This window comes from Oncorhynchus masou, unplaced genomic scaffold (assembly GCF_036934945.1).
Source record: "Oncorhynchus masou masou isolate Uvic2021 unplaced genomic scaffold, UVic_Omas_1.1 unplaced_scaffold_2571, whole genome shotgun sequence".
Taxonomy (NCBI): domain Eukaryota; kingdom Metazoa; phylum Chordata; class Actinopteri; order Salmoniformes; family Salmonidae; genus Oncorhynchus; species Oncorhynchus masou.
In genome coordinates, this window is record NW_027016847.1 from 20890 (window position 1) to 47500 (window position 26611).

Below are 26611 nucleotides of genomic sequence, written 5' to 3' on the forward strand. Positions count from 1 at the left end.
ACGGGACAGGGACTGACTAAGGCTGGGGACGGGACTGACTAAGGCTGGGGATGGGACAGGGACTGACTAAGGCTGGGGATGGGACAGGGACTGACTAAGGCTGGGGACGGGACAGGGACTGACTAAGGCTGGGGATGGGACAGGGACTGACTAAGGCTGGGGACGGGACAGGGACTGACTAAGGCTGGGGATGGGACAGGGACTGACTAAGGCTGGGGATGGGACTGACTAAGGCTGGGGACGGGACTGACTAAGGCTGGGGACAGGGACTGACTAAGGCTGGGGACGGGACTGACTAAGGCTGGGGACGGGACTGACTAAGGCTGGGGACGGGACAGGGACTGACTAAGGCTGGGGACGGGACTGACTAAGGCTGGGGACGGGACAGGGACTGACTAAGGCTGGGGACGGGACTGACTAAGGCTGGGGATGGGACAGGGACTGACTAAGGCTGGGGATGGGACAGGGACTGACTAAGGCTGGGGACGGGACAGGGACTGACTAAGGCTGGGGACGGGACTGACTAAGGCTGGGGACGGGACTGGGACTGACTAAGGCTGGGGATGGGACTGACTAAGGCTGGGGATGGGACAGGGTCTGACTAAGGCTGGGGATGGGACTGACTAAGGCTGGGGATGGGACAGGGTCTGACTAAGGCTGGGGATGGGACAGGGACTGACTAAGGCTGGGGACGGGACTGACTAAGGCTGGGGATGGGACAGAGACTGACTAAGGCTGGGGATGGGACAGGGACTGACTAAGGCTGGGGATGGGACAGGGACTGACTAAGGCTGGGGACGGGACTGACTAAGGCTGGGGACGGGACTGACTAAGGCTGGGGATGGGACAGAGACTGACTAAGGCTGGGGATGGGACAGGGACTGACTAAGGCTGGGGATGGGACAGGGACTGACTAAGGCTGGGGATGGGACAGGGACTGACTAGGTCTGGGGATGGGACTAGGTCTGGGAATGGGACTAGGGCTGGGGATGGGACTAGGTCTGGGGATGGGACTAGGTCTGGGGATGGGACTAGGTCTGGGAATGGGACTAGGGCTGGGGATGGGACTAGGTCTGGGGATGGGACTAGGTCTGGGAATGGGACTAGGGCTGGGACTAGGGCTGAGCTGGGGATGGGACTAGGGCTGGGGATGGGACTAGGGCTGGGGATGGGACTGGGGATGGGACTAGGGCTGAGCTGAAGATGGGAGGGAGGGAGGGAGCCAGCCACATACTCTCATCTATCACTGTACTAACACAATCAGGCCATTAAGACATGAAATAGGAGTCACAGTATAAACAATATGACATTTTACAACAAATGATCTACACACATAACAAATAGTCAATTATGAGTTAAATAATGGATACAATTAATTACACATTTTCAAAACATACATTTCCTTCATTTTATTCACATTGATATATATATCAAAGACAAGGAAGATGCAGTGTAGAGAATAGATTCTAAATCTAGTGTCCAGAATCAGACTAGAGTCTCCCTGCTAGCCTTCCCTTGTAACATTTCATTCTTCGAATCCAAACACCCTCCAAGAACCACTAGTAGCGTGTTTAGGGTTTTGACTCATTTATATAAAGGAGCAGGACATTGACTCATTTATATAAAGGAGCAGGACGTTGACTCATCTATATAAAGGAGCAGGACATTGACTCATTTATATAAAGGAGCAGGACGTTGACTCGTCTATATAAAGGAGCAGGACATTGACTCATTTATATAAAGGAGCAGGACGTTGACTCGTCTATATGAAGGAGCAGGATGTTGACTCATCTATATAAAGGAGCAGGACGTTGACTCGTCATTATAAAGGAGCAGGACATTGACTCGTCTATATAAAGGAGCAGGACGTTGACTCATCTATATAAAGGAGCAGGACGTTGACTCGTCTATATAAAGGAGCAGGACGTTGACTCATCTATATAAAGGAGCAGGACGTTGACTCGTCTATATAAAGGAGCAGGACGTTGACTCGTCTATATAAAGGAGCAGGACGTTGACTCGTCTATATAAAGGAGCAGGATGTTGACTCGTCTATATGAAGGAGCAGGATGTTGACTTGTCTATATAAAGGAGCAGGGCGTTGACTCGTCTATATGAAGGAGCAGGATGTTGACTCGTCTATATAAAGGAGCAGGACGTTGACTCATCTATATAAAGGAGCAGGACGTTGACTCGTCTATATAAAGGAGCAGGACGTTGACTCATCTATATAAAGGAGCAGGACGTTGACTCGTCTATATAAAGGAGCAGGACGTTGACTCGTCTATATAAAGGAGCAGGACGTTGACTCATCTATATAAAGGAGCAGGACGTTGACTCGTCTATATAAAGGAGCAGGACGTTGACTCGTCTATATGAGGGAGCAGGACATTGACTTGTCTATATAAAGGAGCAGGGCGTTGACTCGTCTATATGAAGGAGCAGGATGTTGACTCGTCTATATAAAGGAGCAGGACGTTGACTCATCTATATAAAGGAGCAGGACGTTGACTCGTCTATATAAAGGAGCAGGACGTTGACTCGTCTATATAAAGGAGCAGGATGTTGACTCGTCTATATAAAGGAGCAGGACGTTGACTCGTCTATATGAGGGAGCAGGACGTTGACTCGTCTATATGAAGGAGCAGGATGTTGACTCGTCTACATAAAGGAGCAGGACATTGACTCGTCTATATGAGGAAGCAGGACGTTGACTCGTCTATATGAGGAAGCAGGACGTTGACTCGTCTATATGTATATGTAGTTGCACATGAGAAGGCATGCTAAAACAAGTTGTTTTGCACAACCTCGAGTGTGCAATTGCTTTTCTACAACGGTTTACCAATTCAATAAAAAAAATAATTTTGATAAATGTATTCGTAGGCTACTATTTCATCCCTCAACGGAAATGGATGCTGAAAAGTTTCTCAGATTAAACAGAAAACTAAGATGCCCATTTCTGCATCGTAGATGTGCCTGTGCTAAACAGGTTTCTTAGTATGGCTTAGAACACGTCTCAACCAATCACAATGCTTGTTTTGACCAACCCGTTGTAGAAATCTCCTGAGATGCTGAGTTTTTACTTCCCTTCCCTCATGGTAGAGTTCTGGATTAGATGAGGATTGTTAAAAAGATCCCAGATCAGTGCCAATAGAACAGACAAGTTCTAAGTACAACAAATTCTCTGCGCTCCATGGAGATTCCTGTATAACACTGCCATCTATTGGTGGTAGGCTGGCATCACATCACCTCTCCAGAATGGTGTTCAGTAGGGAGAAAACATTTTGAAACGGAATGAGGTGCTCCCTGTTCTTGCCCACTGAAACACGCTTCTTTTTTTTTTCCCCAAACGTTTTTCAAACTGAGTGAAACAGGGAGGGACAGTGCTACTTGGATTTTGTCCAATAAGAAACGCTCATCTTCGGTTTCCGCACTCGGTATCAGATGTCCCAGTAGGAACCACTGTGCAACGTTGTAAAAAGTTATGCTGCGATGCGCCCTAATAAAAAGGCACTAGGCACCCGATTGTCCAGTAGGAACCACTCCTCTGTGTCCATGTTGTTCTGTTCCAGTCTGACGTTGGCTGAGGCCACAAAGACCTTCCTGCTCTTCACTGTCACCTCTAACTCGCGGTCTTGAACGGACGACATGTCACGGTATTCTATCTACAGACAGACGGAGAAAAACAATACTTTGTTATTCATTTTTACTTTGAAATATTTTAAATGTGTCTTTTAGCTTTTAGCAAAATAAACTACTTACTTTCATCTGCACCACAGTGTCTACACTCCCAGTGTCTACACTCCCACAGTGTCTACACTCCCACAGTGTCTACACTCCCAGTGTCTACACTCCCACAGTGTCTACACTCCCAGTGTCTACACTCCCACAGTGTCTACACTCCCAGTGTCTACCCTCCCACAGTGTCTACACTCCCACAGAGTCTACACTCCCACAGTGTCTACACTCCCAGTATCTACCCTCTCCCAGTGTCTACACTCTCCCAGTGTCTACACTCCCAGTGTCTACACTCCCACAGTGTCTACATTCCCACAGTGTCTACACTCCCACAGTGTCTACCCTCCCAGTATCTACACTCCCACAGTGTCTCAACTCCCAGTGTCTACACTCCCAGTGTCTACACTCCCAGTGTCTACACTCCCAGTGTCTACACTCCCACAGTGTCTACCCTCCCAGTGTCTACACTCCCACAGTGTCTACACTCCCAGTATCTACCCTCTCCCAGTATCTACCCTCTCCCAGTGTCTACACTCTCCCAGTGTCTACACTCCCACAGTGTCTACACTCCCACAGTGTCTACACTCCCAGTATCTACACTCTCCCAGTAGCTACCCTCTCCCAGTGTCTACACTCCCACAGTGTCTACACTCCCACAGTATCTACACTCTCCCAGTGTCTACACTCCCACAGTGTCTACACTCCCACAGTGTCTACACTCCCACAGTGTCTACACTCCCAGTATCTACCCTCTCCCAGTGTCTACACTCTCCCAGTGTCTACACTCCCACAGTGTCTACACTCCCACAGTGTCTACACTCCCACAGTGTCTACACTCCCAGTATCTACCCTCTCCCAGTGTCTACACTCCCACAGTGTCTACACTCCCACAATGTCTACACTCCCACAGTGTCTACACTCCCCACAGTGTCTACACTCCCAGTGTCTACACTCCCACAGTGTCTACACTCCCACAGTGTCTACACTCCCACAGTGTCTACACTTCCAGTGTCTACACTTCCAGTGTCTACACTCCCACAGTGTCTACACTCCCAGTGTCTACACTCCCAGTGTCTACACTCCCACAGTGTCTACCCTCCCAGTGTCTACACTCCCACAGTGTCTACACTCCCAGTATCTACCCTCTCCCAGTATCTACCCTCTCCCAGTGTCTACACTCTCCCAGTGTCTACACTCCCACAGTGTCTACACTCCCACAGTGTCTACACTCCCAGTATCTACACTCTCCCAGTGTCTACACTCTCCCAGTGTCTACACTCCCACAGTGTCTACACTCCCACAGTGTCTACACTTCCAGTGTCTACACTTCCAGTGTCTACACTCCCACAGTGTCTACACTCCCACAGTGTCTACACTTCCAGTGTCTACACTTCCAGTGTCTACACTCCCAGTGTCTACACTCCCAGTGTCTACACTCCCACAGTGTCTACACTTCCAGTGTCTACACTTCCAGTGTCTACACTCCCACAGTGTCTACACTCCCACAGTGTCTACACTCCCAGTGTATACACTCCCAGTATCTACCTTCTCCTAGTGTCTACACTCTCCCAGTGTCTACACTCTCCCAGTGTCTACACTCCCGCAGTGTCTACACTCCCACAGTGTCTACACTCCCAGTATCTACACTCCCACAGTCTACACTCCCACAGTGTCTACACTCCCACAGTGTCTACACTCCCAGTGTCTACACTCCCAGTGTCTACACTCCCGCAGTGTCTACACTCCCGCAGTGTCTACACTCCCGCAGTGTCTACACTCCCGCAGTGTGTACACACCCGCAGTGTCTACACTCCCACAGTGTCTACACTCCCAGTGTTTACACTCCCAGTATCTACACTCCCACAGTGTCTACACTCCCACAGGGTCTACACTCCCAGTGTCTACACTCCCAGTGTCTACACTCCCGCAGTGTGTACACTCCCACAGTGTCTACACTCCCACAGTGTCTACACTCCCAGTGTTTACACTCCCAGTATCTACACTCCCACAGTGTCTACACTCCCAGTGTCTACACTCCCAGTGTCTACACTCCCAGTGTCTACACTCCCAGTGTCTACACTCCCACAGTGTCTACACTCCCACAGTGTCTACACTCCGTGTCTACACTCCCAGTGTCTACACTCCCACAGTGTCTACACTCCCACAGTGTCTACACTCCCAGTGTCTACATTCCCACATTGTCTACACTCCCACAGTGTCTACACTCCCACAGTGTCTACACTCCCAGTGTCTACATTCCCACATTGTCTACACTCCCAGTGTCTACACTCCCAGTGTCTACACTCCCACAGTGTCTACACTCCCACAGTGTCTACACTCCCACAGTGTCTACACTCCCAGTGTCTACATTCCCACATTGTCTACACTCCCACAGTGTCTACACTCCCACATTGTCTACACTCCCACATTGTCTACACTCCCAGTGTCTACACTCCCAGTGTCTACACTCCCACAGTGTCTACACTCCCACATTGTCTACACTCCCACAGTGTCTACACTCCCACAGTGTCTACATGATTGATGTGATGAAGCCCATATACTCTGCCCCATGGCCCTCCAGTCTACAAGCCTTGTATTGCTTTAATGAGAACAGTCCACAGCAGGCCTATTGTTATAAATAACTCAAAACAGAGGCTGCAATTCGAGCTATTGAAAACATCAGACTAAAGTATGTTTGACTGTTTCATAATTGAAGCCATGTTGAGGCATAATTTTAGATAACGTGCTGCTCACACTGCTAAAGTGACAGTTGGATATTCCTTCTCCCCCTTTCTTACGGGCATACATACATTTTGAGTTTCTCAACAAGGAAACCTAACTTTATGTGTGGCACTGCGGTCCAAGACCCTACAGACCCTGGTTCGATCCCGGGCTGTATCACAACCCCGGCCGTGATCGGGAGTCCCATAGGGCGGTGCACAATTGGTCCAGCATCGTCTGGGTTTGGCCGGGGTAGGCCATCATGGTAAAAATAAGAATTTGTTCTTAACTGATTTGCCGAGTTAAAGAAAGGTAAAATAAATAAGAATGTACCAGTTCATTGAAGGTAGGGTTGTGGTTGTTACGGACCACCTTGGTCTTCCTCTTGGATCTTTTGAGGGGGTCTGGCTTCAGCCTGGTGACCACATAGGCATCTGGACACGAACCATTCACCAACTTCTGATGTATTGGAGCAGAGAGACAAGTACAACAGTTAGTGGTGAAGAAGAAGAAGAAGAGAAGATAAAGAAGGAGAAGAAGATACAGAAGGAGAAGAAGAAGAAAGACGGAGAAGAAGAAGATAAAGACGGAGAAGAAGATAAAGGAGAAGAAGATAAAGAAGGAGATAAAGAAGGAGAAGAAGAAGATGGAGAAGAAGATAAAGAAGGAGAAGAAGATAAAGAAGGAGAAGAAGATAAAGAAGGAGAAGAAGAAGATAAAGAAGGAGAAGAAGATAAAGAAGGAGAAGGAGAAGAAGATAAAGAAGAAGGAGAAGTAGATAAAGAAGAAGGAGAAGTAGATAAAGAAGGAGAAGAAGATAAAGAAGGAGAAGAAGTAGATAAAGAAGGAGAAGAAGATAAAGAAGAAGATGAAGAGGAAAATAAAGAAGGAAATGAAGAAGAAGATAAAGAAGGAGAAGAAGAAGATAAAGAAGGAGAAGGAGAAGAAGATAAAGAAGGAGAAGAAGATAAAGAAGATGAAGAAGAAGATAAAGAAGAAGATGAAGAGGAAGAAGAAGTAAAGAACACGACTCACAATGTTCTTGAGGTGTTTGACCAGGACAGAGAGCTTGTGGTCGTTGTAGGAAATGTAGAGTTGAATCTGGGGTCCACCGTCTGCAACACAACAGTTAAGATACGATACGTAACATCTTCCTCTAGGGGTGCTCTTGAGACAAAAAGGTTCCCCAGCCTAAATGGACAGAAATATTGTCCAGAAACTTCCTCATTGAACAGACAGCCCCCTACCCCAAACCCTTGAAAAAAAACTTATATTGCAAAATGATGTTACCCTATCATTTTAGGTAATCAATTGGTAGATTTCAAATATAAAGAAGCGTAACATTTTACATTTGAATCATTTAGCATACGCTCTTCTCTAGAGCGACTTATAGGAGCAATTAGGGTTGCGTGCCTTGCTTTTGGGCACATCGGCAGATCTTTCAATTAGTCGGCTCTGGGATTCGAACCAGCAACCTTTTGGTTACTGGTTACTGGCTCAATGCTAGACTACCTGCCGCTCGTAAAGGAGTGGTGCTTAAATAAACAGGACATTACCTCTGTCTGATTTCACAGAGTTGGGAGTCCTGGTCTTGGGTCCATCCAGAAACAAACAGCACACATACTCATTCTGTAGATGGCACAATTAAATATGCTTTAGACCACGGGTTCAGTTCACGGGATTCGAACTGTGGAGATCACACAATGACAGCCTTTTCCGTGACTAGAATGAGAAGACGAAGACGAAGAGGAGGAAGAAGGAGGACTAGAACGTACGCCTTTACAAGGTCCTTCGAATAGTTCCTTCAGATACTTATTCAGCAGGGACATTTTTCTGCCTGGAGTGAACGACATCTTGAACCATTTGGGGAATCTACCCAAAAATGAAAAGAGCATGAATAAATAGGAATTCAATTTGAATGAATGTAATTCACATTAAATGGGACACACCTATGCGTGTAAAGGAGCGAGTAGACGGTGTAATTCAACAGTATAGTAGCTCAGACTCACTGTGGGAGCGTAGACTCTATGAAGTGTTTCTTCAGCTCTTTGTGGATCAGCTCAAACTGACCGAACGTCTTCTCGCTGATCAGATAGCCGTCTTCAATGGTCACCCTCAACTCGTAAGTCTGAAATTACACATCGTCAAAAGTCTTCCCGGAGACACAATGAAGAATACACTTTAAACTGCCCAGGAGCACTTTCACATTGACAGAAGTAATTATCCTAGTAAGAATCACACATTTATCACATATCGTATGATTATCACGATATCTCCTTCGTAATTACACTTGTAAAAGGGATTTTAGGAGTCACTGCATGAACATACTACACTTTTAGAAAAAAAAGGCTATTGGGCTGTCCTGATATTAGCACCCTTTATGGTTCCAGGTATAATTTGTTTTGGTTCCAGGTAGAACCCATTTGGTTTCAACGTAGACGGACAACAAATCTTCTACCCACCAGACCGAAAACCCATTCCCTACCCACTGGACAGACAACCCATCTCCTACCCACTGGACAGACAACCCATCTCCTACCCACTGGACAAACAACCCATCTCCTACCCACTGGACAGACAACCCATCTCCTACCCACTGGACAAACAACCCATCTCCTACCCACTGGACAGACAACCCATCTCCTACCCACTGGACAGACAACCCATCTCCTACCCACTGGACAGACAACCCATCTCCTACCCACTGGACAAACAACCCATCTCCTACCCACTGGACAGACAACCCATCTCCTACCCACCAGACAACCCATCTCCTACCCACCAGACAACCCATCTCCTACCCACTGGACAGACAACCCATCTCCTACCCACTGGACAGACAACCCATCTCCTACCCACTGGACAGACAACCCATTCCCTACCCACTGGACAGACAACCCAGAGGGTGGGGAGGTAAAGGGGGAGAGGGTGGAGAGGGAGAGGTAGAGAGGGTGGAGAGGTAGAGAGGGAGAGGGTGGAGAAAGGGAGAGGGTGGAGAGGTAGAGAGGGAGAGGGTGGAGAAGGGGAGAGGTGGAGAGGGTGGAGAGGTAGAGAGGGAGAGGGTGGAGAGTGGGAGAGGGTGGAGAGTGGGAGAGGGTGGAGAGTGGGAGATGGTGGAGAGTGGGAGAGGGGGAGAGGGTGGAGAGTGGTAGAGAGTGGGAGAGGAGGAGAGGGTGGAGAGTGGGAGAGGAGGAGAGGGTGGAGAGTGGGAGAGGAGGGAGGGTGGAGAGGTAGAGAGTGGGAGAGGGTGGAGAGGTAGAGAGTGGGAGAGGGTGGAGAGGTAGAGAGTGGGAGAGGGTGGAGAGGTAGAGAGTGGGAGAGGGTGGAAGTGGGAGAGGGTGGAGAGTGGGAGAGGGTGGAGAGTGGGAGAGGAGGAGATGGTGGAGAGGTAGAGAGTGGGAGAGGGTGGACAGGTAGAGAGTGGGAGAGGGTGGAGAGTGGGAGAGGGTGGAAGTGGGAGAGGGTGGAGAGTGGGAGAGGAGGAGAGGGTGGAGAGTGGGAGAGGAGGAGAGGGTGGAGAGTGGGAGAGGAGGGAGAGGGTGGAGAGTGGGAAGGGTGGAGAGTGGGAGAGGAGGAATGGGAGAGGGTAGAGTGGGAGAGGGTGGAGAGTGGGAGAGGGAAAGGGTGGAGAGTGGGAGAGGAGGGAGAGGGTGGAGAGGGAGGAGAGGGTGGAGAGTGGGAGAGGAGGAGAGGGTGTTCAGTGGGATAAAAGGGTGGAGAGGAGGAAGGGTGGAAGTCAAAGAGTAGGGTGGAAGTGGGGGAAGGAAAGTGGGAGAGGGTGGAGAGTGGGAGAGGAGGATAGGGTGGAGAGTGGGAGAAAGGAGAGGGTGGAGGTGGGACATGGGTGGAAGTGGGAGAGGAGGAGAGGGGTGGACAGTGGGACAAGGAGGATGAGGTGGAAAGTGGGAGAGGGTGGCAGTGGGAGAGGAAGAGGGTGGAAGTGGGAGAGGAGGAGAGGGTGGAGAGTGGGAGAGGGTGGAGAGTGGGAGAGAGGACAGGGTGGAGAGTGGGACAAAGAGGGTGGAGAAACAGGGTGGAAGTGGGAGAGGGTGAAAAAACTGGGATAGGGAACACGGTTCCCAGTGGGAGAGGAAAGGGTGGAGAGGAGGGGAAGGGTGGAGAGTGGGAGAGGAGGAGAGTGGGAGAGGGTGGAGAGTGGGGGAGGGAGGAGAGTGGGAGAGGGTGGAGAGTGGGAGAGGAGGAGAGTGGGAGAGGGTAGAGAGTGGGAGAGGGTGGAGAGTGGGAGAGGAGGAGAGGGTGGAGAGTGGGAGAGGAGGAGAGGGTGGAGAGTGGGAGAGGAGGAGAGGGTGGAGAGGAGGAGAGGGTGGAGAGTGGGAGAGGAGGAGAGGGTGGAGGTGGGAGAGGAGGAGAGGGTGGAGAGGAGGAGAGGGTGGAGAGTGGGAGAGGAGGAGAGGGTGGAGATCCTGGGAGAGGAGGAGAGGGTGGAGAGTGGGAGAGGAGGAGAGGGTAGAGAGTGGGAGAGGAGGAGAGGGTAGAGAGTGGGAGAGGAGGAGAGGGTGGAGAGTGGGAGAGGAGGAGAGGGTGGAGAGTGGGAGAGGAGGAGAGGGTGGAGAGTGGGAGAGGGTGTCTCTGGAAAGAGACTGGCTAGTATATCCCGTCTGTCTTTATAACAGATAGCTCGATGCAGTCACACTCAGTCAGCAGTCTGCCATTTCTCTCAATACTAATATGTGTAAACTTGCTGTTTCTATGCCATTTCATCATCTAGTTGAGCGTTTAGCACATAGGCCTAAGAGTTTATAAAGTCACGTTTTAAATTGGCAGCTTAAAATGGCCATAGCAGTTAGGCCCAATGAGGGAAATGCTGTGTATCTGATAGGTGTAAAGGAGTCAGGAATCGTCTTGTTTGTCCATTTTGAGACACCGTAGCCAGTGTTCAGTTCCATAAAATAGGCAGAATCAATCAAAGATAACCCAAAATTAAGGAAAGCTTTGCCTATGTACAGACTCAGCGAGCATAGCCTTGCTATTGAGAATGGCCGCCGTAGGCAGACATGGCTCTCAAGAGAAGACAGGCTATGTGCTCACTGTCCACAAAATGAGGTGGAAACTGAGCTGCACTTCCTAACCTCCTGCCCAATGTATGACCATATTAGAGAGACATATTTCCCTCAGATTACACAGATCCACAAAGAATTCGAAAACAAATCCAATTTTGAAAAACTCCCATATTAACACGTTTCCCATGCCAATAAAGCCCATGAATTGAATTGAATTGATAACTCAACTCAAGAAATGTTACACCGAACTCAGTTTTTTGGCGCAGTGTTTCTCAGTGAAAACGAGTTGTTGTCTCTCGTCGAATGACAACAAAGACTTTATTGAAGAATCCCTAATGTTGACCAATCACTGACGAAGGGGCGTACACCACATCCTTGTCCTTCACAGGGGGCAGAGACACTCACCACATCCTTGTCCTTCACAGGGGGCAGAGATACTCACCACATCCTTGTCCTTCACAGGGGGCAGAGACACTCACCACATCCTTGTCCTTCACAGGGGGGCAGAGACACTCACCACATCCTTGTCCTTCACAGGGGGCAGAGACACTCACCACATCCTTGTCCTTCACAGGGGGCAGAGACACTCACCACATCCTTGTCCTTCACAGGGGGCAGAGACACTCACCACATCCTTGTCCTTCACAGGGGGCAGAGACACTCACCACATCCTTGTCCTTCACAGGGAGCAGAGACACTCACCACATCCTTGTCCTTCACAGGGGGCAGAGACACTCACCACATCCTTGTCCTTCACAGGGGGAAGAGACACTCACCACATCCTTGTCCTTCACAGGGGGTCAGAGACACTCACCACATCCTTGTCCTTCACAGGGGGGCAGAGACACTCACCACATCCTTGCCCTTCACGGTGTACTTCTGTATGACAGCTTCCTGGATGTTGGTGTTGGGGGAGGTGTTCTGAGAAGGGCTGGGTGGCGCCAGCCTCTTCCCAGAGGACTGGACCATGGTGTGGATCAGGAAGTTGAGTTTGACTGGGAAACTGCCCATGCTCTCCTTGATCTTCCTGCAAGACGGAAGTACAAATCAAATCAAAGTTTATTTGTCACGTGCGCCGAACACAACAGTGACATGCTGACTTACAGGCTCTAACCAATAGTGCAAAAAATGTATTAGGTGAACAACAGTTAAGTAAAGAAATAAAACAACAGTGAAAATAACAGTATAGAGGCTATATACAGTAGAGAGGCTATATACAGTAGAGAGGCTATATACAGTAGAGAGGTTATATACAGTAGAGGCTATATACAGTAGAGAGGCTATATACAGTAGAGAGGCTACATACAGTAGAGAGGCTTTATACAGTAGAGAGGTTATATACAGTAGAGAGGCTATATACAGTAGAGAGGCTATATACAGTAGAGAGGCTATATACAGTAGAGAGGCTATATACAGTAGAGAGGCTATATACAGTAGAGAGGCTATATACAGTAGAGAGGCTATATACAGTAGAGAGGCTACATACAGTAGAGAGGCTATATACAGTAGAGAGGTTATATACAGTAGAGAGGCTATAAACAGTAGAGAGGCTATATACAGTAGAGAGGTTATATACAGTAGAAATGTTATATACAGTAGAGAGGCTATATACAGTAGAGAGGCTATATACAGTAGAGAGGTTATATACAGTAGAGAGGCTATATACAGTAGAGGGGCTATATACAGTAGAGGGACTATATACAGTAGAGAGACTATATACAGTAGAGAGGTTATATAGAGTTGAGAGACTATATACAGTAGAGAGGCTATATACAGTAGAGGCTATATACAGTAGAGGGGCTATATACAGTAGAGAGACTATATACAGTAGAGAGGTTATATACAGTAGAGAGGCTATATACAGTAGAGAGGTTATATAGAGTTGAGAGACTATATACAGTAGAGAGGCTTTATACAGTAGAGAGGCTATATACAGTAGAGAGGCTATATACAGTAGAGAGGCTATATACAGTAGAGAGGCTATATACAGTAGAGATGCTATATACAGTAGAGAGGCTATATACAGTAGAGAGGCTACATACAGTAGAGAGGCTATATACAGTAGAGAGGTTATATACAGTAGAGAGGTTATATACAGTAGAGAGGTTATATACAGTAGAGAGGCTATAAAAGTAACCAGTCTATATACAGACACTGGTTAGTCAGGCTGATTGAGGTAGTATGTACATGTAGATATGGTTAAAGTGACTGTGCATATATGATGAACAGGGAGGAGCAGTAGCTGGATGGATGGACTGGCAAAGAAATCCTGTAGTTTTTAGGTTTATATACAGACATTAAAAGGAAAGAACCCAGAGAGAGCGAGAGACGGAAAGAGGTGTCCATTGTAATATTAGTTATAGCACGAGTGTGTTTTCCAGACGAGAAGAGGAGAGGCATATTACTTGGTGAAGTAGGACGTGGCCTCCATCTTAGAGTCCTGAGGTTTCAGGTTGTTCTGAACATACTGCAGGTCCTGGGTGTCATTCAGCTCCGGCATACCTGCACCCAGCATCTACACCCACAGGCACGCATTTAATCAGTCTACAATGTAACACACCTTCACGACAATGTCAAAAGCCTGTCATAATGCTTCATAAAGTGTTACTAAGGTTTTCTTTTTCATAAGTAGAATTGGAGTTTGTTAGTTAGTAAGTAGTTAGAGGTATACCGACCAGCTGCAGTAGGCTGAGCACCAGGGTGGTCATAAGCCTGTCATAATGCTTCGTAAGGTGTTACCAAGGTGGTATTAAGAGGTATACCGACCAGCTGCAGTAGGCTGAGCACCAGGGTGGTCATAAGCCTGTTATAATGCTTCGTAAGGTGTTACCAAGGTGGTATTAAGAGGTATACTGACCAGCTGCAGTAGGCTGAGCACCACAGTGGTCATAAGCCTGTCATAATGCTTCGTAAGGTGTTACCAAGGTGGTATTAAGAGGTATACTGACCAGCTGCAGTAGGCTGAGCACCAGGGTGGTCATAAGCCTGTCATAATGCTTCGTAAGGTGTTACCAAGGTGGTATTAAGAGGTATACTGACCAGCTGCAGTAGGCTGAGCATCACAGTGGTCATAAGCCTGTCATAATGCTTCGTAAGGTGTTACCAAGGTGGTATTAAGAGGTATACTGACCAGCTGCAGTAGGCTGAGCACCAGGGTGGTCATAAGCCTGTCATAATGCTTCGTAAGGTGTTACCAAGGTGGTATTAAGAGGTATACTGACCAGCTGCATTAGGCTGAGCACCAGGGTGGTCATAAGCCTGTCATAATGCTTCGTAAGGTGTTACCAAGGTGGTATTAAGAGGTATACCGACCAGCTGCAGTAGGCTGAGCACCAGGGTGGTCATAAGCCTGTCATAATGCTTCGTAAGGTGTTACCAAGGTGGTATTAAGAGGTATACTGACCAGCTGCAGTAGGCTGAGCATCACAGTGGTCATAAGCCTGTCATAATGCTTCGTAAGGTGTTACCAAGGTGGTATTAAGAGGTATACTGACCAGCTGCAGTAGGCTGAGCACCAGGGTGGTCATAAGCCTGTCATAATGCTTCGTAAGGTGTTACCAAGGTGGTATTAAGAGGTATACTGACCAGCTGCAGTAGGCTGAGCACCAGGGTGGTCATAAGCCTGTCATAATGCTTCGTAAGGTGTTACCAAGGTGGTATTAAGAGGTATACTGACCAGCTGCAGTAGGCTGAGCACCAGGGTGGTCATAAGCCTGTCATAATGCTTCGTAAGGTGGTATTAAGAGGTATACTGACCAGCTGCAGTAGGCTGAGCACCAGGGTGGTCATAAGCCTGTCATAATGCTTCGTAAGGTGTTACCAAGGTGGTATTAAGAGGTATACTGACCAGCTGCAGTAGGCTGAGCATCACAGTGGTCATAAGCCTGCCATAATGCTTCGTAAGGTGTTACCAAGGTGGTATTAAGAGGTATACTGACCAGCTGCAGTAGGCTGAGCACCAGGGTGGTCATAAGCCTGTCATAATGCTTCGTAAGGTTATATTAAGAGGTATACTGACCAGCTGCAGTAGGCTGAGCACCAGGGTGGTCATAAGCCTGTCATAATGCTTCGTAAGGTGTTACCAAGGTGGTATTAAGAGGTATACTGACCAGCTGCAGTAGGCTGAGCACCAGGGTGGTCATAAGCCTGTCATAATGCTTCGTAAGGTGTTACCAAGGTGGTATTAAGAGGTATACCGACCAGCTGCAGTAGGCTGAGCACCAGGGTGGTCATAAGCCTGTCATAATGCTTCGTAAGGTGGTATTAAGAGGTATACTGACCAGCTGCAGTAGGCTGAGCACCAGGGTGGTCATAAGCCTGTCATAATGCTTCGTAAGGTGTTACCAAGGTGGTATTAAGAGGTATACCGACCAGCTGCAGTAGGCTGAGCACCAGGGTGGTCATAAGCCTGTCATAATGCTTCGTAAGGTGACATTAAGAGGTATACTGACCAGCTGCAGTAGGCTGAGCACCAGGGTGGTCATAAGCCTGTCATAATGCTTCGTAAGGTGGTATTAAGAGGTATACTGACCAGCTGCAGTAGGCTGAGCACCAGGGTGGTCATAAGCCTGTCATAATGCTTCGTAAGGTGTTACCAAGGTGGTATTAAGAGGTATACCGACCAGCTGCAGTAGGCTGAGCACCAGGGTGGCCATAAGCCTGTCATAATGCTTCGTTAAGGTGGTATTAAGAGGTATACGACCAGCTGCAGTAGGCTGAGCACCAGGGTGGTCATAAGCCTGTCATAATGCTTCGTAAGGTGATATTAAGAGGTATACCGACCAGCTGCAGTAGGCTGAGCACCAGGGTGGTCATAAGCCTGTCATAATGCTTCGTAAGGTGGTATTAAGAGGTATACTGACCAGCTGCAGTAGGCTGAGCACCAGGGTGGTCATAAGCCTGTCATAATGCTTCGTAAGGTGGTATTAAGAGGTATACTGACCAGCTGCAGTAGGCTGAGCACCAGGGTGGTCATAAGCCTGTCATAATGCTTCGTAAGGTGGTATTAAGAGGTATACTGACCAGCTGCAGTAGGCTGAGCACCAGGGTGGTCATAAGCCTGTCATAATGCTTCGTAAGGTGGTATTAAGAGGTATACTGACCAGCTGCAGTAGGCTGAGCACCAGGGCGGTGCGTTGTCGGATGCTGTTGTAGGCTTCACAGCAGAGCTCTACGAAACGATGAAACCTCTGGGGTTTCTGACCCCCGCCTGTGATGAAGTGTTGCATCTCTGAGGTGAAGATGAATGGAGTCCGGTCCCTACCATCACAGAGAAGAGGGGTGTCAGTAGATAACACTTAGTTACATTTTGGGGGGGGGTTATTAAACAACAAATTGACCGACATCGATTAAATTATTTGAATTACATTTATTTACTTATTTCTTTGTGAGCCCAACGTGCCGTTTCTCTAGAGAGAAATCAAATTATCCACGAGAGAAATCAACTATGTGGGACGCTGGGCTGAAGGGAGGTGTAGTTTCCATTAAACAAATATTCAACATAGTTCATAGAGCAGAAACATTAATTCACTACGATGACCATAATCCATTGCACCCCCCCCCCCCGGCTTGGACATGTCGGAGATAAAGAGGCTAATCGAGAAGTTTCACTCTCGACAGAATCTTGTCCAAAATAATCCCAATGCATTTCTATTGTCTTATTGGACCTAAACTTGTTGCCCACCTTCCCGGCTTTGGGACAACGACTCCCATTGTTAGGGTGGAGACTTGAGCATCTCCTCATTATATACACATCTCTGGACAGATACACGTTTACGCCCGCTACGTTAGGTTAGATACACACACCGCTACGTTAGGTTAGATACACACACCGCTACATTAGGTTAGATACACACACCGCTACGCTAGGTTAGATACACACACCTCTACGTTAGGTTAGATACACACACCGCTACGTTAGGTTAGATACACACACCGCTACGTTAGGTTAGATACACACACCGCTACGTTAGGTTAGATACACACACCGCTACGTTAGGTTAGATACACACACCGCTACGTTAGGTTAGATACACACACCGCTACGTTAGGTTAGATACACACACCGCTACGTTAGGTTAGATACACACAGACCGCATGAGAGAGGAATGTACACAACACGATGACGAGAGAGACAGAGATAGTTCACGTGAAATGCACAATTGTGTTGTCAGACAGCTCTACAGCATATGTAGGCAGGCTAGCTAAATAGGATGACGACAGACAGTACAGTACGGAGAGACATAACGTGAGGTGGTCTGGCTGACTGCTACTGTCTGATCAGAGATGAGGTGATGATGACAGACAGTACAGTATGGAGAGACATAACGTGAGGTGGTCTGGCTGACTGCTACTGTCTGATCAGAGATGAGGTGATGACGACAGACAGTACAGTACGGAGAGACATAACGTTAGATGGTCTGGCTGGCTCCTACGGTCTGATCAGAGATGAAGTGATGACGACAGACAGTACGGAGAGACATAACGTTAGATGGTCTGGCTGACTGCTACTGTCTGATCAGAGATGAAGTGATGATGACAGACAGTACAGTACGGAGAGACATAACGTGAGATGGTCTGGCTGGCTGCTACTGTCTGATCAGAGATGAGGTGATGACGACAGACAGTACAGTACGGAGAGACATAACGTGAGGTGGTCTGGCTGGCTGCTACTGTCTGATCAGAGGTGAGGTGATGACGACAGACAGTACAGTACGGAGAGACATAACGTTAGATGGTCTGGCTGGCTCCTACTGTCTGATCAGAGATGAGGTGATGACGACAGACAGTACAGTACGGAGAGACATAACGTGAGGTGGTCTGGCTGGCTGCTACTTTCTGATCAGAGATGAAGTGATGACGACAGACAGTACAGTACGGAGAGACATAACGTTAGATGGTCTGGCTGGCTCCTACTGTCTGATCAGAGATGAGGTGATGACGACAGACAGTACAGTACGGAGAGACATAACGTGAGGTGGTCTGGCTGGCTGCTACTGTCTGATCAGTGATGAGGTGATGACGACAGACAGTACAGTACGGAGAGACATAACGTTAGATGGTCTGGCTGGCTGCTACTGTCTGATCAGAGATGAAGTGATGACGACAGACAGTACAGTACGGAGAGACATAACGTTAGATGGTCTGGCTGGCTCCTACTGTCTGATCAGAGATGAGGTGATGACGACAGACAGTACAGTACGGAGAGACATAACGTTAGATGGTCTGGCTGACTGCTACTGTCTGATCAGAGATGAGGTGATGACGACAGACAGTACAGTACGGAGAGACATAACGTTAGATGGTCTGGTTGGCTCCTACTGTCTGATCAGAGATGAGGTGATGACGACAGAGAGTACAGTACGGAGAGACATAACGTTAGATGGTCTGGCTGGCTCCTACTGTCTGATCAGAGATGACTTTTGCAGAAAGAAAAATAATAAAAACAAGGTAATATACACAATTGAATCATTTGATTATTTCAGAGTCATTTCCTATTTTTCTACCCAATGTGGACCTGACGGAGACAATGGAATATTTTCAATGTTTTGGAAATTGAAAGTTCACTATTTTTTTGTCTTTGGAATTTCCATTAAAAAGCTCTACAATTATTTTAATGACATTATTTCATAATGCATTTAATGTTAAAAAAAATATATTTAAATAAAATATAATATACTCCCCTCCTCACACAGAGGAGTAAATAGATTGGACCTCCTCACACAGGGGAGTAAATAGATTGGACCTCCTCACACAGGGAAGTAAATAGATTGGACCTCCTCACACAGGGGAGTAAATAGATTGGACCTCCTCACACAGGGAAGTAAATAGATTGGACCTCCTCACACAGGGGAGTAAATAGATTGGACCTCCTCACACAGGGAAGTAAATAGATTGGACCTCCTCACACAAGGAAGTAAATAGATTGGACCTCCTCACACAGGGAAGTAAATAGATTGGACCTCCTCACACAGGGGAGTAAATAGATTGGACCTCCTCACACAGGGGAGTAAATAGATTGGACCTCCACACACAGGGGAGTAAATAGATTGGACCTCCTCACACAGGGGAGTAAATAGATTGGACCTCCTCACACAGGGGAGTAAATAGATTGGATCTCCTCACACGGGGGAGTAAATAGATCGGACCTCCTCACACAAGGGAGTAAATATAACGCAACTCCTCACACAGGGGAGTAAATAGAATGCACCTCCTCACACGGGGGAGTAAATAGATCGGACCTCCTCACACAAGGGAGTAAATATAACGCAACTCCTCACACAGGGGAGTAGATAGAATGCAAATCCTCACACAGGGGAGTAAATAGATTGGACCTCCTCACACAGGGAAGTAAATAGATTGGACCTCCTCACACAGGGGAGTAAATAGATTGGACCTCCTCACACAGGGAGTAAATAGATTGGACCTCCTCACACAGGGGAGTAAATAGATTGGACCTCCTCACACAGGGGAGTAAATAGATTGGACCTTCTCACACAGGGGAGTAAATAGATTGGACCTCCTCACACAGGGGAGTAAATAGATTGGACCTCCACACACAAGGGAGTAAATAGATTGGACCTCCTCACACAGGGGAGTAAATAGATTGGACCTCCTCACACAAGGGAGTAAATATAACGCAACTCCTCACACAGTGGAGTAAATAGATTGGACCTCCACACACAAGGGAGTAAATAGATTGGACCTCCTCACACAGGGAGTAAATAGATTGGATCTCCTCACACGGGGGAGTAAATAGATCACACCTCCTCACACAAGGGAGTAAATATAACGCAACTCCTCACACAGGGGAGTAAATAGAATGCACCTCCTCACACGGGGGAGTAAATAGATCGGACCTCCTCACACAAGGGAGTAAATATAACGCAACTCCTCACACAGGGGAGTAAATAGAATGCACCTCCTCACACGGGGGAGTAAATAGATCGGACCTCCTCACACAGGGAAGTAAATAGATTGGACCTCCTCACACAGGGGAGTAAATAGATTGGACCTCCTCACACAGGGGAGTAAATAGATTGGACCTCCTCACACAGGGGAGTAAATAGATTGGACCTCCTCACACAGGGGAGTAAATAGATTGGACCTCCTCACACAGGGGAGTAAATAGAATGCACCTCCTCACACGGGGGAGTAAATTTAATGCACCTCCTCACACAGGGGAGTAAATTGAATGCACCTCCTCACACAGGGAGTAAATAGAATGCACCTCCTCACACGGGGGAGTAAATTTAATGCACCTCCTCACACAGGGGAGTAAATTGAATGCACCTCCTCACACAGGGGAGTAAATAGAATGCACCTCCTCACACAGGGGAGTAAATTGAATGCACCTCCTCACACAGGGGAGTAAATAGAATGCACCTCCTCACACAGGGGAGTAAATAGAATGCACCTCCTCACACGGGGAAGTAAATTGAATGCACCTCCTCACACAGGGGAGTAAATTGAATGCACCTCCTCACACACGGGGAGTAAATTTAATGCACCTCCTCACACAGGGGAGTAAATTGAATGCACCTCCTCACACAGGGAGTAAATAGAATGCACCTCCTCACACAGGGGAGTAAATTGAATGCACCTCCTCACACAGGGAGTAAATAGAATGCACCTCCTCACACAGGGGAGTAAATAGAATGCACCTCCTCACACGGGGAAGTAAATTGAATGCACCTCCTCACACAGGGGAGTAAATTTAATGCACCTCCTCACACAGGGGAGTAAATTGAATGCACCTCCTCACACGGGGAGTAAATAGAATGCACCTCCTCACACGGGGGAGTAAATTGAATGCACCTCCTCACACAGGGGAGTAAATAGAATGCACCTCCTCACACAGGGGAGTAAATTGAATGCACCTCCTCACACAGGGGAGTAAATTGAATGCACCTCCTCACACGGGGAAGTAAATTGAATGCACCTCCTCACACGGGGAAGTAAATTGAATGCACCTCCTCACACAGGGGAGTAAATTGAATGCACCTCCTCACACAGGGAAGTAAATAGAATGCACCTCCTTTATTTAAGTACTCCTGTAAAGATCTGAAGTCCCTCCTCCATACGCACAACAGTAGATCTGAAGGGATTGGATAGGTGTAAGAAATATGGGGAAATTCCAGCCAGCCTATCAGAAGGCAAGGTGAAGCTGGTAGGACATTACGTCCGGCTGACACATGTCCACTCCTTTCAGATCTACAGGGGTTGATTTGGTATTCAGCGGTGGGGACTGCAGTCATGGTTATAGTGTCTTCTGGGACTTGCCTTTTGATGCTGGCGAACTTCTGCGCATTGCCCATAATCTTGCCGAAGTCGATGTGGAACATGTGCCCGCTGTGTTTCAACATGATGTTGTCGTTGTGGCGGTCACAGATACCCAGGATGAAGGTCGCTACACACCAGCCAGCACAGGAGTGGAGGAAATTCATCACAGCCTGAATGGGGAGATACAGGAGAATAGTCTACAGATGTAGGATCTTCATTTGATCACTCTTTTGTTGATGAGAACTTTCCTGCACAGTAGGAAATGCAACCTTTTAGTGTAATTCAAGATTTAAAAAGGCTTCTAAAAATTAATTTTATCAAACAAAACTATGCTACATTTTTATCTCTGGGACCCTCAGGATGACAAATCAGAGCAAGATGACTGAATGTAAGTACATGATTTACCTTCAGAGGTGAATGTATTAATCCGGTTGTCGTGATATAAGTGTTTTGTTGTTGCTGTCTCCTTAAACAATAGCATGGTATTTATTTCACTGTGATAGCTACTGTAAATTGGACAGTAAAGTATATAATAACATATAAGACATGTCTATGTCCTGGAAAGTTTGCTGTTACTTACAACGTCATGCTAATCACATTAGCGCACGTTAGCTCAACCGTCCCGATGTAGGGACACCGACTCCCGTAGGAGGTTAAAACTTTATTTATGTCAGACTTTATTTGTCGTAAAAAAAAGATCAACCCCTACAACAAAAATTCCATTCATTATAATCCACATAATAATTCCCATTTCCTGTTGCTGCAGGGTTATTTCCCTTACTGTAGCAGAACTGGCTCAAAATAATATCCTACGTCTATATCACGACGACAACAACAACAACAACAACATCAACAACACCAGCCAGCACAGGAGGAAATACATAACAGCCTGTGTAGGAAATACAGGAGAATATTCTCTCTCAGCTCCTGTCTGTGGTCATAAGGTCACACAGTAGACTTGTATGTATTCCTTGGAAAGAGATCAATATGGACAATAGAAAGTTGTTCTTCTTGAGTCACGTTTTCTGTCCAATAATCTACTATTTTTATTTTTATTTTCAAAGGAATGTGGAGTATAGAGGCCAAATCCAGAGGAAATCTACTGCATCTTAGTTTAAACCAGTTACATTATTTTATATTTACTGTCTCTGACCCCACAACTGCAAGGTCAAAGGTTTGGCACAAGCTGCTACCCAAGATACACTTCCTTAACACTAGACTAGTACAACTGAGCAATCGGGGGAGAAGTGAGCAATCGGGGAGAAGGGTATTGGTCAGGGAGGTGACCAAGAACCCAAGGTCAAAGGTTTGGCACAAGCTGCTACCCAAGATACACTTCCTTAACACGACACTAGTTCATGCATGTTTCTACATCACCTCCTCATAATCCTCCTCAGTCTTGTTCCACATGTGGAACCACTTCTCCAGGGTGTCCTCCCTCAGCGCCCCACCCAGACCCCACTCCTGCTGGATCTTACCCAGGGTCACTGCCTCTGGCACCACCTCCACCAGACCTACACACACACACGGAGACACACACACGGAGACACACACACACACACACACACACACACACACACACACACACGGAGACACACACGGAGACACACACACACACACGGAGACGGACGGACGGACAGACGGGCGGACACACACACACACACACACACACACACACACACACACGGAGACACACACGGAGACACACACACACACACACACACACACACGGAGACGGACGGACGGACAGACGGGCGGACACACACACACACACACACACACACACACACACACACACACACACACACACACACACACACACACACACACACACACACACACACACACACACACACACACACACACACACACACATTTGAATACAGAGGCACACAGACAGTGCATTTGGAAAGTATTCAGACCCCTTCACTTATTCTAAAATGGATGAAAGTACATGTTTTCCTCATCAATCTACACACAATACCCCATTGGTGCGGCAGGTAGCCTAGTGGTTAGAGTGTTGGGCCAGTATCCGAAAGGTTACGAGCTGACAAAACGAGCTGACAAAGTAAAAATCTGTCGTTCCCTGAACAAGGCAGTTAACCCACTGTTCCCCTGAACAAGGCAGTTAACCCACTGTTCCCCTGAACAAGGCAGTTAACCCACTGTTCCCCTGAACAAGGCAGTTAACCCACTGTTCCCCTGAACAAGGCAGTTAACCCACTGTTAACCCACAGTTAACCCAACTGACTTGCCTGGTTAAATAAAGTTAAAATAATGACAAAGCAAAAAACAGTTTATCCATTTTTGCAAACGTATTAAAGATAAATACCATAAATATATTATTTACATAAGTATTCAGACCCTTTGCTATGAGACTCAAAATTGAGCTCAGGTGCATCATGTTTCCATTGATCATCCTCAAGATGTTTCTACAATTTGATTGGAGTCCGTCTGTGGTCAAATCAATTGATTGGACATGATTTGGAAAGGCTGTCACCTGTCTATATAAGGTCCCACAGTTGACAGTGCATGTCGGAGCAAAAATCAAGCCATGAGGTCCGATACAGGATTGTGTTGAGGTACAGATCTGAGGAAGGGTACCAAAACATTTCTGCAGCATTGAACACAGTGGATGTACTACACCCCTAATGACATAGGGAAGTCTGGTTAGATTCTAGGATCTCTAAGGAATACATACGAACGTGATATGATTGGTTGAAACAATGTTTAGGGTTCGATTTTCACAGATTCCTTTCTTTGCAAATTGAACGAGTGAAAATACAAAAATCGATTGTGCTATATGGACCTTTTTAGGATATGAAAAATTATTTTATCTAACAAAATGACATTTCCTGTTATCTCTGGGACCCTTTGGATGATAAATTAGAGCAAGATTTCAGAGGTGAATTTATCAAACATATCACAGTGTTTTGTTTTTAGGAGCTCTCCTCAAACAATACATGGCATTTTTTCTGTAGTAATAGCTACTGTAAATTGGTCAGTACAGTTATATTAACAAGAATTTAAGCTTTCAGCCGATATAATACACTTATATGTACCGACATTTGTTGTTTCTCTAAAATCTGCGATCGTGACACAAGGCGCTGCATGATTTACAACTGTCCCTAAGAAGTTTTAAAATGGTAGAAGTTTGGAACCACCAAGGCTCTTCCTAGAGCTGGCCATCCGGCTAAACTGAGCAATCGGGGGAGAAGGGCCTTGGCAAGGGAGGTGACCAACAGCCCGATGGTCACTATGACAAAGAGTTCCTCTGTGGAGATGGGAGAAACTTTCAGAAGGACAACCATCTCTGCAGCACTACACCAATCAGGCCTTTATGGTAGAGTGGCCAGACGGAAGCCCCTCCTCAGTAAAAGGCACATGAGAGCCCGCTTGGAGTTTGCCAAAAGGCACTTTTGCCAAATGGCACTCTCAGACCATGAGAAACAAGGTTATCTGGTCTGATGAAACCAAGATTGAACTCTTTGGCTTGAATGCCAAGTGTCACATTTATAGGAAACCTGGCACCATCCCGACAGTGAAGCATGGTGGTGGCAGCATCATGCTGTGTTTTTCAGCGGCAGGGACTGGGAGACTAGTCAGGATCGAGGGAAAGATGAACGGGGCATGGTATAGAGAGATCCTTGATGAAAACCTGCTCCAGAGTGCTCAGGACATCAGACTGGGGTGAAGGTTCACCTTCCAACAGGACAACAACCCTAAGCACACAGTCAAGACGATGCAAGAGTGGCTTCATGGACACGTCTCTGAATGTCCTTGAGTGACTCAGCCTGAACCCGAACTTGAACCCGATCTAACATCTCTGGAGAGACCTGAAAGTAGCTGTGCAGCGCCGCTCCCCATCCAACCTGACAGAGCTTGAGAGGATCTGCAGAGAAGAACGGTAGAAACTAGAAAGCTTGTAGCGTCATACCCAAGAAGACCAAAGGCTGTAATCGCTGCCAAAGGTGCTTCAACAAAGTACTAAGGGTCTGAATACTGATGTCAATGTGATATTTCAGTTTAAAAAAGAAATACATTTGCAAACATTTCTCAAAAACTGTTTTCGCTTTGTCATTATGGGGTATTGTGTGTAGATTTAAAAAAAAACAACAGATTTAATCCATTTTAGAATAAGGCTGTAACGTACCAAAATGTGGAAAAAGTCACAAGGGGTCTGAAAACTTCCCGAATGCCCTGTAGATGGGGATATATCAAGTATGTACTGTATATGTTACCACAGAACATATATATAATATATATATATATATATATATAGGTATAACTATGCGTCTAAAACTACTGACCCTGGTCTCGCCCAGTAGAGATACACCTATAGGTAACCATCCTCATGTCCAGTCCCTCCTGCAGCCAAACCTTGTCCATCACACGCACAATCTGCAGCACCAGCATGTCCTGCCGCAGGTTACCCCCTGTCTGGACACATACAGACTTAGCAGTTAGCCACTACTAACTTCAACTCATTTCGGACTCTGCTAAACAACAATCTATGGGAGAGATCGGGACAAAAGTGCAAAATTGGTTTACAGTTTCTCCTGGCTCATAGACTACTGTCACAGGGTAAGGAACCATATATCTTTAAGGTCTAAAATCCCAAACTTTTCTTTTGAAACAGCCTGAGAGAGAGAGAGAGAGAGAGAGAGAGAGAGAGAGAGAGAGAGAGAGAGAGAGAGAGAGAGAGAGAGAGAGAGAGAGAGAGAGAGAGAGAGAGAGAGAGAGAGAGAGAGAGAGAGAGAGAGAGAGAGAGAGAGAGAGAGAGAGAGAGAGAGAGAGAGAGAGAGAGAGAGAGAGAGAGAGAGAGAGAGAGAGAGAGAGAGAGAGAGAGA

General features: G+C 47.0%; 1 protein-coding gene across 1 annotated transcript in view; it reads right to left on the bottom strand.

Moving 5' to 3' along the window:
• Positions 1-787: 787 nt before the first annotated feature.
• The window catches only part of pik3c2g (phosphatidylinositol-4-phosphate 3-kinase catalytic subunit type 2 gamma), a gene marked incomplete at its 5' end in the record, with an annotated part of 33465 nt that continues 7641 nt past the window's right edge, over positions 788-26611 (bottom strand). The window contains 12 exons of the mRNA XM_064965082.1: positions 788-3665; positions 6793-6918; positions 7495-7574; positions 8016-8088; positions 8235-8331; positions 8469-8587; positions 12333-12507; positions 13886-13995; positions 16583-16739; positions 21762-21931; positions 23139-23275; positions 26072-26201. Of these exons, the coding sequence (XP_064821154.1) occupies positions 3483-3665; positions 6793-6918; positions 7495-7574; positions 8016-8088; positions 8235-8331; positions 8469-8587; positions 12333-12507; positions 13886-13995; positions 16583-16739; positions 21762-21931; positions 23139-23275; positions 26072-26201 (1557 nt within the window). The remainder of the gene's footprint in view (positions 3666-6792; positions 6919-7494; positions 7575-8015; positions 8089-8234; positions 8332-8468; positions 8588-12332; positions 12508-13885; positions 13996-16582; positions 16740-21761; positions 21932-23138; positions 23276-26071; positions 26202-26611) is intronic.